The 15,290-nt window shown below is 39.0% G+C and overlaps 1 protein-coding gene across 1 annotated transcript; it reads left to right on the top strand.

The window, feature by feature from the left end:
* Positions 1-4,444: 4,444 nt before the first annotated feature.
* Positions 4,445-13,821, top strand: LOC106912592 (uncharacterized). Its single transcript, XM_088013945.1, has 7 exons — positions 4,445-6,282; positions 8,805-8,861; positions 9,129-9,230; positions 11,505-11,630; positions 12,184-12,344; positions 12,454-12,569; positions 13,671-13,821. Exons 1-7 carry the CDS (start codon positions 6,213-6,215, stop codon positions 13,819-13,821), a joined length of 783 nt encoding a protein of 260 aa, XP_087870071.1. The 5' UTR covers positions 4,445-6,212.
* Positions 13,822-15,290: the final 1,469 nt, after the last annotated feature.

Here is a 15,290-nt window from a genome sequence, read left to right as displayed (position 1 = left end):
ATTTTGAAGTTGGGCAAAAGTCATCAGTGTGCAGTTGTTGTCAAAATGGATCTGCTATTATTTTGATACCTTTTTGTGCCATTGTCTAAACACTGCCGAATTCTGGTGAACTGAACAATAATTTCGCTCTTCGATAAGGGAAAAGAGAAAATCAAAATAAAAGCTGGACTTCGTGAAATACTATTAACTCAACTGCTAGCAGGACTGAATCGCTTCAGTCGTCGCTCATGTTGTTCTTTTTTTAAATCTTTTTTTTAATGATCGATCCTTTCCTCTGCACCTGTCCAAAGGGTTAGCTGAAAACAGGGTGTGCAGTTTTAACGGCTGGAGATGAAAACGGAGACCATAGAGCAGTGGTTCCCAAACTTTTTCACCAGTGGTTTCCAAACATGTTCGTTCGTGAACGATCACATTGGTTTTATTTGGGTTTGTTAATTTACGCTACTATTTCTATTCCGCTGGGGAAATCTCGCTGTCTGCGGTTGTAACCGAAGAACGGCTTGAAAAGAGCTCCTACGATGTGCACATCCGCCTGGAGTGCGCAGCGTTCCCCTCCCCTGTCTGGAGGCGGAGGGATCCACTGGTCAGTACAGCGGTCCTGACCTGCTGCGCAGGCCTCAGCTGTCGGGTCAGTGAAGAAGCTGATTCCTTCTTTCACAGGTATGTCAAGTTCACAAGTAATATGTATCACTGTTAAAAGTGTTTGTAAGTCCTGGATAGTTTTTTTTTTTTTTTTTTTACTGACATTGATTGTATTTTGAGATATTTCTGTATATTAGAAGTGACTGTTTACTGCCTCTAGCCTAAATGGTAACTTGTTAAAAGGAGAAGCAGAAGAGTTGGGAGTTCAATCGCCTAAAGAGAAATTTTGCTTATTATCCACCCACACGAGGAGAGCTGTGAAACTCCAACCAAATCTTAACACAACTGTTAGCTTTCATACTAACGGCAGTCAACAGTTACGACCTACGATCTACAAATGTGCTAACGGTTAACATTTAGAGTAACAGTAGTTAGCATTTAGACTTGCGGGAGTTCATGTAGGGTTAGGTCCCCAAACCTTTTCCTGTGAGGGCCACATAACTTTTCCCTTCTCTGGTGGGGGGCCGGAAATTGTTGACTGGGGTGGGGGAGGGGGGGTTGCGTTTCTCGATTGATTTTTTTTTTTACCCAGAAAGCACATGGGCAAAAACCATGAGTGAACGGTCACTGGGACTGACTAGTATATATTCCATTGAGGGAATGTGACTATAACATATTAATTTATCATATGTTAACATAAAGGCTCGTTTTGAAGTATAAGCTGCTACTTTCAGGCATTGCTTCGAAGAATTCAACCTTCATAACAGACACTTGTGTTCATCTGCTCTACCGCTAGCAAACAACCGTACTGATTAAATAGCATAAAAGTCAAGCAGTCCCCTAAAAGTCCAACAGATGGCAGCAATGCGCCATGCAAAACAAAACACCCACAGTTTACACACTTCCTGCTAAAGAGCCCCCTGGTGGTTGAAGAAAAATCCACATATAAACCGGAAAATACAATAAATGAAGAAAAAAAAAATCTGAATGCTCTCTGGTACTGTTCAGGGGGCAGGACCAAATGTGGAGGCGGGCTGTAGTTTGGGGACACCTGATGTAGTGTTACTGACCCGTATTAACCTTCACGTCCCGTATTTTAAACCAAATTCAAGTCCTCTGTACGGGACGCTCTGATTTTCGTGTTTGACTGTAGCCTGCAATTTGTGTTTACAAACACTAGATGGCGCGCCGCTCCTTACAAACCGAGACATCGATAAATAAACTCTCGAGAGTCAACCTCTGAAGGTTCAGAATATCACTGCCTTTGATTAATACCAGTTATTGTTAATCAAAGGCAACTCTCAACAGGTGGTTGTTAAGCCTTGATTTAAAGGAATTCAGTGTTTCAGCTGTTATGCAGTTTTCAGGAAGTTTGCTCCAGATTTGATTTAAGCCATTTACAAACTAACACAATTATTTTAAAGTCTATTCTCTTAGCTACAGGGAGCCATTGTAAGAGCTTTATAGCTGGGGTGATGTGCTCTATCGTCCTGGTTTTAGTCAGAACACCAGCAGCAGCGATCTGGATCAGCTGCAGCTGGAGTATTGACTATTTCTTTTTAGACAGACACTGTTGCAGTAATCAATGTGAAATGCATGGGGGAATTTGTCTAAATATTGCTGCCACATTAGTCCTTTAAGCCTGGAAATGTTCTTCACATGGGCAGAAATCCCAGGGGATTTAGTGAGTCTGGACCCCCTCAATCTAGGAAAAATCTAGAATTGTCCCCCCAAAGAAATCATACAAGAAACCTTGAATTTAAACAATATTAATATGAAAATGTGAATGAAACAAAAAACGAAATAAATCTGGCATTTTCATCAAAGAAAAAATAAAAATACATTTTTATGTCCCCCCACCACTCTTAGAATAATGATTTAGTCCAAAGTGTAGAAGGAGCAACAACAGCACTGGCTGTGCAGTGCAAACAAAAAACCCCTCCAGTAAGTAAATACTGAAAGCAAAAGACATGCAACACCTTTTATTTATTTTCACTGCCCAATAGGAAGAAACACATTAAAAATAAAAATCATTACTTTGGCTGAATCGTGTTAAACTGCCTCATTATGCCTTGGAAACTTTTTAAGCTTTTTTTTGTCAAAGGTAGCCCCATCCATCCATTTCCTGTACGACCCTGTCCCTTGGTGGGGTAGGGAGGGTTGCTGGTGCCTCTCCAGCTAACGTTCCGGGCGAGAAGCAGGGTACATCCTGGACAGGTCGCCAGTTTGTCGCAGGGCAACACAGAGACAAACAGGACAAACAACCACACACACGGACAATTTGGAGAGACCAATTAACCTGACAGTCATGTTTTTAGACTGTGGGAGGAAGCTGGAGTACCCAGAGAGAACCCACCATGCACAGGGAGAACATGAAAACTCCATGCAGAAAGACCCTGGGCCGGGAATCAAACCCAGAACCTTTTTGCTGCAAGGCAACAGCTCTACCAACTGCGCCACTGTGCAGCCCTGTCAAAGGTAGCAAATATCTGTTATATTTAGCTCTACATCTCTTACATTAATGAGAGGAGTTTGAAACGGGAGGAGCTAAGCGTTACAACCAAGGGCGTAGGTTTGGTCTAAGTTTTGGTGGGGACCTTGACACCCCCCCGCCCCCCAGGCAGCACAGTGAAATGCCCAAGAGCACCGAACATTTTTGAGAAGGGGGGGAAACCACATTGGCTTAATAACCCCCTCCCCCCAACCATAACCATATCATACATCTTGTGTATACAACCAGATACAGTCATACTCAGCAGATCAGTTCAAGAACACTTTACTTTTTCCTTTACAAAATTCAGCAAACGTTACAAGTAAGATCAAAAGAAATATCCTCTGGATACAGCAAACACAATTGCAGATAAGAAGAAATCAATAATAAAATAAAAAAGAAAAAATATTACATAATTAACAGACCTATTCTACCTCACATTCAGTGCTGACCTTACTAAACACCGGACTTTACAACAAATGCGTTGCGTGATAGATATCTAACTTATGGGTCCACTCACTGTACTTACAGCCGACGTAGCGAAATAACTTCTAATGTCTGTCCTTTTCTTTTTTGGTGGCGACATGGTCTCGGAGACTCAGAAGGAGACGCGTGTGCCCAGCTAGCCGCCGCCTTTTGCAGCTAATCAAAGAACGTCCGACGATTCAACTGACTCCCCCTCCCCCCACCCCCCGACAGCACCGTTCCGACACGGTCTCGGAGGCTCATAATAAATGTCAAACTAAGAAGCTTCCGTTCCGCGCACCGCCTGTTGCTGCTAATCAAAGATCGTAGATCCACGTTCTTTGAGTCAATATGGCAAAAATTGGTCGGGACTTTTTCATATCCCGTGAATATTGGTCGGGACATGTCCCTACCGTCCCTACCCAAACCTACGCCCATGGTTACAACTAGCTGACAGCTCAGTATGTGGGAGCCGAGAGAGATGGAGAAAAACAGAAATTTATGCCTTTATTTCTTACCTCTTCAACACAGAGCCTCAAACAAAATCTGAATACTTTAATATAAAAACCCTGGTGAATCTTTGAACCTTAAATTTTTGTGTAGGTGTAGCAGAAATTAGATCTGAGACACGAATCAAACTCTTATCTAAACATTTAAATTTAGTTCGACTTCTATGGGTCTCAACAGTTTTACTGAGAAAATACATGTTTCATGTGCATCATTACTTATTAGTCTTTTTTGGTCTTGCATCTTGAATACATTAAAACGTTTAAAACCGCATTTTATGTTACATTTCACCGCAACTTTGCCGGCCCCAAAATTGTTCTTTAAAAAATTCTGTTTATTGTCCGTCCAATAATGAAATGGGATTTCCCCCTTAGTTCGTCAGGTGATAGAAGGCAGAGGTGGGGACTCGAGTCACATGACTTGGACTCGAGTCAGACTCGAGTCGTTAAAATCACGACTTGAGACTTGACTTGAAAAAATGCTCAAAGACTCGGACTTGACTTTGACTTTCATGCCATTGACTTGGGACTTGACTCGACTTGAAGCTGTTTACTTGAAAAGACTTGATATTTTTTACTCAAAGTCTTAAAATTTAAAACACATTATTTATAAAGTGGCGTCATTAATTACTTTCACTCATTCCGTATCAATATGCGCAGACCGTCACTGTTTTGCCTCTCTCCTTATGTATGTATGTGTACTAGCTGCAGCACAACCAATCAAATTAACAGGATTTTGACGTTTAAAAAAAAACGCGGCGACGCTACAGAGCTCAGGGAATGGAAGACGAAATAACCGCTCGAATATGCTTCCGCGAGTAATTTCTTTTGGCTACGTAGGTTATGAACTTTCGAATAAAAAACGAACTGCAACTTGTAAAACATGCAAGAAGAGAATATCGGATGGAGATGCCACGACGTCCAACTTTGTCCGGCATTTGAAGCTTCACAAAGATCGGTAGGTGGCACTTTTCTTTTGCTGTAAGATAGTTGACTTTAGCTAACTTCGTGTTAGCATGTGTACTCCGGGTTAAATTGGTGATGATTTACCATAAATCCGGTCCTTCAAATGCCTCCACAAATAATGTGCACCGTGTTAGCTCAGGAAGCCGGTGGATAGTGAGCGGGGCTCCGGAACAGAAAGCAGATTCTGGACCTGAACTCAGGGAACAGAGTCTCTCTGTCCCATTATTATGATGAGTCGGGTCTAGTATCATCTAAGGATGGTTGGTGTATTTGAAGACATCTACGTTGGGAAATTATATTGACAATATATTGTTTACTGCAGTCAGTGCATTAAGTCAACTGTTTTTGACTTAATGCACTGACCGGCGTGACTGTCACATGTCGCACAGAACCCATTTCCAAGTAGTAAAGCTTTGCTGGGGAAAAAAAAAAAAAAAATTACGTCCTCATCGTGCACAAATGACAGACAGACTTTTGGCCAGTTTGGTCTTTTGCAAATGCAATGCAGAATAGTCAACTGAAATACAGTATCCTCAATTGTAGATTTCTGTTAATTGTTCAGTTGATATGTTTTGTTTCCTATGTCACTCAAACATGGACACATAAAAATACATGTTCACTCAGTGACCAGGTCAGAGAAAAGAGGAAAAAACTGCTGTTATGGTTCTTTGTATTGTGCTGTGGAAATGTCAGCATTTTTGTCTTTTTTTATTGAATATCAAGTTTAACAGAACTGCACAATAAAGTGGTCCAATTTAAAAATGTTTTTTATACTTTGTGTTCAGCTACACATGTTCTATCATTTGAGATAAATACATATTTTAAAAAGAACAAATGGTCTATTTGAATTTTATGTATAATTGCAAATTATAAAAATAATAATAAAAACGACTCGAAATGACTTGAAATTAAAGGTTCCTGACTTGAGACTTGACTCGACTTTTGCCTGTCTTGACTTGAGACTTGACTTGACTTGAGAACAGAGACTTGAGACTTACTTGAGACTTGCAACACAGTGACTTAGTCACACCTCTGATAGAAGGTCGACTTTGTAATTATCTTTCTGTTCTGATGCTGCATCAAACCCTGAAGCTGTCTTTTAAAAAGTGGAAGAGGAATCTGCTTTCCTGTGAGCTACAGCTGAGATCATTCAAGGAGACGTTGGACATTTTCTAAAATCTTTATCATTTTCTCTGTAAAGGATGGGGGACAGAGTGGACCCTGAGTCTTATTCTACAGTCACTATCACCAAAGACAAACCTGCTCCTCAAAGTAAGTGACTATATATTGTAGGTTTTATGAGGACTGAAAAGTAACGGTGCTACCCAAACGCACTTAATTTTTTCTATGTAGGACATTATAGTGTTTTTTTTTTTTACATCACATATAAGCTTTAAGGTCTTCGTATCATCACAGAAATCTCTCGGCAAATCAAGTTTAAGACAATTCAAAGTCCTTCATATGATGAAAACATAAAAAGTGGAGAAGCTATTCTGCTGTGGCATAATGAAGGAAATTAAATACAATTTGGATAATAGACTTACATCAATGTTGGGCTGTATGCTGACTCTTGGTCAATCCTCCTTTGGCCCAAAAATAACAACTTCAGTTTTGTTTTTATTCAGCTGAAGAAAGTTATGCCACATCCACTCATTGATTTGTTCTGTGCATCTGCTCAGCGCTTCAGTGGTTCACATTGTGATGTAGAGCTGCATCACCTGCACAGTAATGGAAACTCATCTTGTTGTTTTAACTGGAGGTCAGATTAGAACATATTAATTATGGGAACATGTGCATATTAAATAAGAGTCCAGAACATGGAACATCGTGAGCTTTTTAAACTCCACTGTAAAGTTACCTGTTGACACAAACAAGCCCCAAAGAAGAGGAGGCGAAAATCTCCCACTGCAACCAATTATGTTGGTTCGCCAGTTCGATTCCCGGGCTGCCTGTCCCTGTCGTTTGTGTCGTTGGGCAAGACACTTCACCGGTCTCAGCTGCTGATGGTGGTCAGAAGGGCCGATGGCTCAAAATGGCTGCCTTGCTTCTGTCAGACTGCCCGGGGACAGCAGTGGCTACAACCCAGTAGCTACCCATCATCAGTATGTGAATGTGCCCTTTGACATCTCAATTAGATACTTATACAGGCATTATAAGTAAAATCAATTATTATTAGTAGTAATACAAAGTTATTGTTTCATCCAAAACATCTCTGAAGTGTTTCTTTCATGAATGTTTGAGAAATCCTTTACTCTCCTATGCCAACCATTCAGCTGAGCGGTAACTTCCCCACTCAGCTCCTTCAGACTAGCCAGCAGAAATGAGCATTTCTATAATTCCTTCTCTCTCTGAATCCTGCACTTCTTATGCCAATACAAAATGATGATTATTACTATTTTATGCACATGTTTTCCTCAAAGTAGCTATGCATTAAGCCAGGGGTGCCCAAACTTTTTGAGAGCAAGATCTACTTTTTCTCTCACCAGCCACCTGAGATCTATCTCATGACGCAAATACAGATATAGATTACGTTAAAAACGCAACATTCAGTCCGTTACGATATCGGGTTTCCAGGCTTGATATTTATTTCTCGATTATTAATAAGCCTCTCATGAACACAGCTGTGGTTGAGTAGCTAATTTAAACTCCTGCTCTGCTCGTCAGTCGGTCTTTGAGTCGCCTTTTTTCCCCCCTTTTTTTTGTTAATGGAACGAAACGCACTGAATTGCGCAACACATTGTTGAAACAATAATTACTGAGATTATTAATTTTAACTCTGTAGGAGCTATTTCCCCATTTTCAGTTAAATCTTAGAATTTAAATTTAGTTTATACTTATTTTTTGTTTATTTTAGTTGATTTATCATTAGAATTTTGTTTAATTAGTTATTTTGAATAAGTTTTTTGGTTAGTAATTCACTTAATTAGTTAATTAATTTCAGGTTGGGATGTGGGTATTTCACGGTATAAATAGGTGGGTCTTGGGTAGCTTATTATGCACGTGGGTGGTCACAAGGCTTTTTTTACCAGTCTATGGAATCAGTCTCATCAGTCACCAGTCATTTCAGTCAGAGAACAGGTGCAGGAATCGGAGCAGGAGAAGCAGAATCCTGTGACACCTGTAACCTTTTTGCCTGAACTGTGAAATAAAACGACCAAAGAACTGCATTTCGACTTTTTGATCCTTTTGGGCTGCGTAAATCAAAATCCACGGTGCATCAGATGTCTATTTGAGTTGGGTTCACTTTTTGTTTTGATCACTTGAGTTTTGAGGTTTTTGATTTTTGAATTTAAGTTTTGGGACAAATGGTCACTACAAACACATTTCGTAGATTTTTTTATAATTATTCTTTTTTAATGAAGCTACAAACGTTTAGGATCTTAGTGAATATTTTTGATAAGCCTGTCAGAAGAGGAAGTGCTGGTCTCAGCGTCCTGGCGGCATTCAGTTTGTCACCTGCCAAGATCGACTCAAAACCTTTCCGCGATCGACCGGTCGATCGACGTATTGGGCACCCCTGCATTAACCCATCAGGCAGCAGCAGGCAAAATACTCAGGCAAAAAGTTAGATCAATTAAATAATTGGGATCTAACTTTCAGCAGAGAGGTAAAGTTTTACTGGAAAGGTTTAAGATACAAACTTAAATCTAAAATTGTTGTATTTATTTATAAACCTGGCAGAATTCAAAAAACATGTTAGAATGTAAAGTTATCGAAAGGAATCTGATTGAAAATGACATCAATGATACTGATTTTGTTAAATTTTAAAAACCCTGTGTTCATTTCTGATTAAGGAGACGAGAGTCGGCTGATTCCTATCTGGACGTTTATTCGGGAACATCAGAGTTCAGGTACAGGTTCAAGTGATGAACAGTCCCAGGCTGGAGGAAGTTCTAACATTCAGATGTTAATTATTTACCTTAGAATGACATCAAACAGATAAACCCACGCAGTTAGATACGTATTTATTGCTCTCACTGATGCATAGCATGATCCATGGTATTGCCCAAGTGGTGGGTGTCCTAAATAGATACCCCATTGATGTGCCGTATTATCAATATAAATTGTCTAGCCACTGTTCAGAACAATCCAGAAGGAGTCGTCTTTGTTTCCTCCAGGTGAAGAAGAAGAAGAGAAACCAACAGCTCTCACTAGGTCTCGTCTGTATTTGGTGGGTTTGGGGATTTTTGTTGCCCTGGTAGCTGGAACACTCATCTACAGTAAGTTTCATTTCAACACATTATATATCTTCCTATATGAAGAGTTTGTAGTTTAAAGCATTAAGATAAAAGTGTCTAACAGTAGGAGGCATGGCCGGCCCAAATTTGGTTTTGGGACCCTCTATTTCTGCTCATAACAGTGAGATGATTAGATTATCCACACCTGCTATAAACTCACTGCATCTCTGACATTGCTCTTTACATTATATCCTATATATATAGATGCACGTATCATATAGGAGACAATAATCAGGGCCAACTTTTTGAATTTTGGGAAATTGGTGGTCGATTCTTACATGTAAAGCCGATCGGCTTTACATCTAAAAATCAACCACTGTCATCTTCTGCTCTACAGTGAGAGAGGTTTGACTGACAGACCGGCCCACCAGGTCATATCTGTACGTTTGCAGTTAACAATAGTCACACTACTGTTGAACCCCCCAAAAAACTCTGAAATATAAGGATTCTCAACTCATTTAAAGTTAAAACTCAGTTTCACACAAATACAAAGACGTTAGCATAAATTTTTGGTTGTTGAACTGGATCTTTCAAGGTTTCTATCATGCTAATTTTCTATTAGCAGCTCCACAAATCTTCTGGATAAAACTTACATTGCAAAGACACATTAAAACAAGCCTTTATCTTGAGTTTTTCTCTTTTTCCTCCTTCTTTTCTCTGTCCCTGAAGGATTTTGTCCTTTTTCTGACATTGTTTTGCTAACTTATCTTCCACCAGTGCTTTGCAGGTTTGAATGAGCAATGCTCATTGTAGATCATATTACCAGTGAAGAGTGACCAACCTGGGCAAGGGCAATTATAAACAATGATATCTACATGATCAAATATATGTTATTGTAAAAAACACTCACAAATTTACAATGAAATTGTGTGTTTCTGTTAATATAGTCACATAGATATCATTACTTGACAAAATAAATTAGTTCCACTTGAGGGCACCCTAGTGACCCTAAGCAGTCTCTTAATTTGCCTTGGGCCGGCTTGATAGGAGGAGTTATGAAGGTTGATTAAAAAGTCAGGGACACTGAAGTCTCGCCAAGAATCAATTTAACTTAATGCTGCCCAGTTTGAAACCTGTCAAGGTGTTAAAGTTTAATATGGAAGATCTAAAGTTGTGGAGTGGACGATGTTGTCTGGGTTGTGAACCTCAGGATCTCCTCTTTTTCATAGACGATGTGTTTCTGCTGGTTTCTTCAGGCCATGGTTGCACTAAACTCCTCTGAGTCTGAGGCCATGACTCTGCACTTTGCCCTCTGAGTTGGTGGTAGTCTGCCTGGAGTGGAGGAGTTTAAGGATCTTGGTTTCTTTTTCATGATGGATGGAAAATCAGCCCAATTAAAGTGAAGACTTCCAACATAAAAGCACCACACAAGTATGAAATAGTGTAATTAGCAATAAAATTGTATAGCACACAATATTAGCACATTAAACATCCATCCATCCACTGTTTGTCAATGCAGGCTTGCTGGGCAGGTTCTACTTCTAGTGGTCACTGGAAGTTGCACCTTTCACAGGCCGCCAGTCCATCACAGGGCAACACGGATACTAGCAGAGCAAACTACCATACACACACTCATACTGAGGGCAGCTTAGAGAGACCAATCAGCCTGATAGTCATGAGTTTGGTCTCTGAGAGGAAGCCGGAGTACCCAGAGAAAATCTGAGGACATGCAAACTTTATGCATACAGACTCCATACAGGATTCAAACCCTGTGTAAGTGTGGCAAGCTCTCACTAGTCTAGCCCCTCAAAGCCCTTTCGGACACGACACATTTCTTCTAGAAAAAAGAGGTCTTGAATCCAACAGTAATTCTTCAGTCTTTACTGAATCCAAAAGGAAATAAAAAGACTTTGTTCCTCTAATGGTGCCAGACTTCTATAGTGAGCATGCTCTAATCTTTCATAAACTAATTAAACAAAACAACTAATCAAAAGGCACCACACAACAAGCTCAAGCACAATACAACCACAGATACCCATCAAACAGCAGAGCAAAAAATATCAAACTCACACCAAAAAAAACAACATTCTGTACCAAGCTCCAAAAATGTACATATGGCTCCTACACCCTGGACCTTATTGCTGCAGAGCAACAGTTCTACTGTTGAAATATTAAATCAGTTTATTGTTCTTTGGTTCTAACCTGAGAATACTGTCTGATATCCTGAAAAGATCTGAGAGAGAAACTGAAAATGTTGTTGCTTCTCTGATACAGATGGATTCACTGCCTCTCTAACCAATTTGTGTTTTTCTTTAGTGAGTGTGAGGACGATCACTGTGCTGGAAAATATCAGTGACCTTACAATAAAAAAAAAGCAGCTGCTTGTGGAAACTGAGATAATGGAGGGACAGATCTACGCACTCAACCTAGAGATCAACAGATGTGATTAGATTTCTATATTACCTTTGGAACTCTTCATTTTTTGTTATAATCTTCAATTACAAACAATTTTCAAGACTTACAGTGGCTTGCAAAAGTATTCACAACCTATAATGTGCTCAGGATTCAAATTAAATTCCAATTAATTTATCTATGTTTGTGGTTGTAATGTGACAAAATATGAAAAAGTTTAAGGTGCATGAATACTTCTGGAAGCCACTTTACCTGATCATTATTATCACCGGTAGAGAGCAGAAGACCACTTGTCTGACAACAAACTGATCCAGTAAAAGTGATTTATTAGCAACAGAGTTGCAGCAAACTTTTGATTCTGGAGAATTTTTTTAAGCGAGCATAGAGCCCTATGGTACGCCACTTCTAACTGGAATGATAGCTTAATTTAATCACCTTCCAATATTGATCTGCATTCTACCTTTGTAATCTTTACTTGAGAAAGTTTGACTATCTAAACATTAAAAATGTACACTTTATTTTTATTTGATATTATTTTTACCAAAGTTTCCCTTTTTTTCTCCTCTTTCCTCTTGTGTAATAGATCCAAAGTGTGGGCCGTGCCCGGATCACTGGATTCACTCCAGGCAAAAATGCTACCTGTTTTATGATGAACCAGCTCCTTGGAAGACCTGGGAACAAAGTCAAAGGTTCTGTCAGGACAGACTGGCACGTTTGGTTGTAATTGGTGATCTGGAGGAGCAGGTAGAATCTGACGCATCTATAGTAGCTTAAAGCTAATCTGGAAGTTTATGAAAAACTGAGGGCTTAAAGTAATAAGATTTATGATGATGTACACAAAATTTGTTCACAGAAATTTGTCAGCAATCACACCAAATACTACTTTGACATTTACCACGGATACTGGATTGGGTTACAACATGTTAACAACACCTGGACCTGGATTAATGGACGTGCAGATACTCTTGGGTAAGAACTACGATCTAAAAATATACATATTTAGGTAAAAATGTAAATATATTTTGTCAAGATTGTAGAAGAGTTAAATGTACTGAGTGACATCGACTCCAGGATCTCCAGGACTTCTTCTAAAACCAAACCTTGGTGGACATGATTAGGTTCATTGCTCAAGAAGTTCCAGCTTTGGAAAAACAAAAACGTTCTTTATCTTCCTGTTATAGCTATGAGCAAACTGCAGCTGGGTTTTCTTGTGCCTTTGGGTCAGTGGTGCTGCAGGTGGTTGAGTTCAGGCATGGAGACCTTCAGTCCTCAGTCTGTCCTCACTGTGGGACCTGAAACCTCTGTGGCTGATGCCACCAAGCCTTGCTGCTGGTCTTTTGCAGTCAGTCGATGGTTTTTGACCTCCTTGGGAATGTGGCGGCTTTCTGTTTCTGCCACCAGGGGGCGTAGGCTTTGTCCCTGTAACTTTAAAGTTGGGTTTTATTCTTCCAGCTGTAACTCTATGAACATTCAGGTCATTTGGTATCTTTGTGCTTCTCTTAATGCTAATGGGTTTCTCTGAACCTCCTGGAGGCTTCCTTGGACTAGGCCATTATTGTAGCATCCAATGAAACATTGAGGTCAGTAATCAGGGCATTTGAAGTGTTCTTCCTCTAACAGGATGGGTGAGGGTCATTGTTACATCAGGGGAGATCAAGATTAAACATCTGGTTTATAAACGCAGAAATCTGAAGAAATCTGTTCAGAAGGAGGAATAATTTTAATAATGCATCATTGAAAGAAGGATTTCATGTTGAAATTGGATAAAATATATTTGTTATAGTTCTGATTAAGTGTTTGACTTTTTTTTTAGATAATTTGTTTGTTAAAAATATATAAGAAAGTGTCTCAACAGTTTTAGATGCAATTGTAAAAACAAAGACATCTAAATCTAAAATCTTGTAAGTACATTCAACTCCTTTAAATTAATACTCGTCTGGCTTCTTTTTAAAAATACTTCTTATTTATATAATGGCAAAACATGTAGATGCTGACAGTTATCAGTTTGATGTCAATGAGCTGCTGTGTGATTTTATTTTATGTCCTGAGGTTCATGTTTCTGTTTTAAAGGTTCTGGATGAAGCAGACGGTCACCACTCCGGCACCAAAAGCTCTGGTGGTTCCGAGACAAAATCCCTCAGAGAGCTGGAAGAAAGCAGATAATGTGTTTCTGAACAAATTCATCTGTGAGCGTTACTCTCACGAGGTTTCATCTATCTAACTGCTCTCTTAAAGATTCATGCAGGAATATCAACTGTGTCATTCATTTCTGTATACAAGGTATTACATCATTACTCTAATAATCTGATGGTCATAATCTGATCTTATTCTAAGTGGAGAGAGAAAACGAGACTAATATTCCAACACAGAGATTAAACATTTTTATGCAGAATGTCAACATTAAAATGAAAACTGAGGCTTAATGTGAAACAGAAATACAGATTAAGAACTTCCAACGTCAGAGTAACAAAGTCTTTCCAAAGGGCAGAGAAGTGCCATAGCTAAATGTTAAATACATTTAAATTCAACTAAAATGAAACATAAATCTGAGTTTGAGCCACAAAACAATTTGGACATTTAAACCAGCTAAAATGACCAGAAACACTCACTCTGAAATTAGATGCAAAATACATACATTTAAGTTAAAACTGGAAAAGTGCAATAAGTTTAATAAAAAAAATAACAAACTAATCACTAATTCAATTCAGTTTATTTACACAGCGTCAATTCACACCAAATATCGCCTCAAGGCACTTTACAAAAAATAATTTCAGTTCAGTCGTACAAAACATTCCAGTTGATTCACGTTGTCAGTGCAGGAAGCTCACTTAATTATTCAAAGTGTTTTAAAAGTTTCCGAAGGAAACCCAGCGAGCGAGCACATGGCGACAGTGGAGAGGAAAAACTCCCTTTAACAGGAAGAAACCTCCAGCAGAACCAGAACCAGGCTCAGTACAGTCTGGAGGTCTCAGGTGACGGAGCAGGATACAAAAGAAACAGATAAACTAATTATTACTTTTGATGTTCATGGAAATAAAAAGTTAGACTTTATTAAAAAAATAGCAATACAGTTTTCAGTCTACAGGTGTACAAGTGAGATGCATAAAGACATAAATTACTAGTAAGTTAGATTTATGGGAGATGAAGTTTATGGAATATTTTATTCACAGTACAGATTAAACTGGGTGTAAACTGCATTTCACATGCGGCTGAGACTCAGGATTATTCAAACTGTAAACTCATTACGGTTTGTTTTGGTGTCTCACAAAGATCTAAGACAGGAACTCCACATTACATGTGACCTGTGGGATCTTCCCATTAGTGGCTATCAGTCATAATGAATGAATGAATGAATGGATGAGTCTTGCCTTTACACTGAGGTTAAAATGGCCTAATTTAACAGTGTGTGTAACTGTTTTCTGCTAAGCTCATGCTGCTAAAAGCTGTTTTTGTATGATCATGTGTTCATCAAATTGATGGAGAAAATTGTTGGAGGCTGAATGTGTAAAGATGAAGAAAAGTAAGTTTTCTCTTTATGTTTGAAAATGAGGCTGTAAATCTGCAACCTAGATATGTAAATATAGTAATTTTAAGAGTTCAGATTACAGAAAGGCGTGGTTGGTTTTGCTTTTGGGAGAAATCAGAAATGACTTTATAATGTGTCAACTAATAGTTTTCCGTTGATTTTTT

The sequence above is a fragment of the Poecilia mexicana genome, unplaced genomic scaffold (assembly GCF_051168715.1).
Source record: "Poecilia mexicana isolate PSO_F unplaced genomic scaffold, ASM5116871v1 scaffold_16, whole genome shotgun sequence".
Taxonomy (NCBI): Eukaryota; Metazoa; Chordata; class Actinopteri; order Cyprinodontiformes; family Poeciliidae; genus Poecilia; species Poecilia mexicana.
This window is presented reverse-complemented; position numbering and strand designations above follow the sequence as displayed.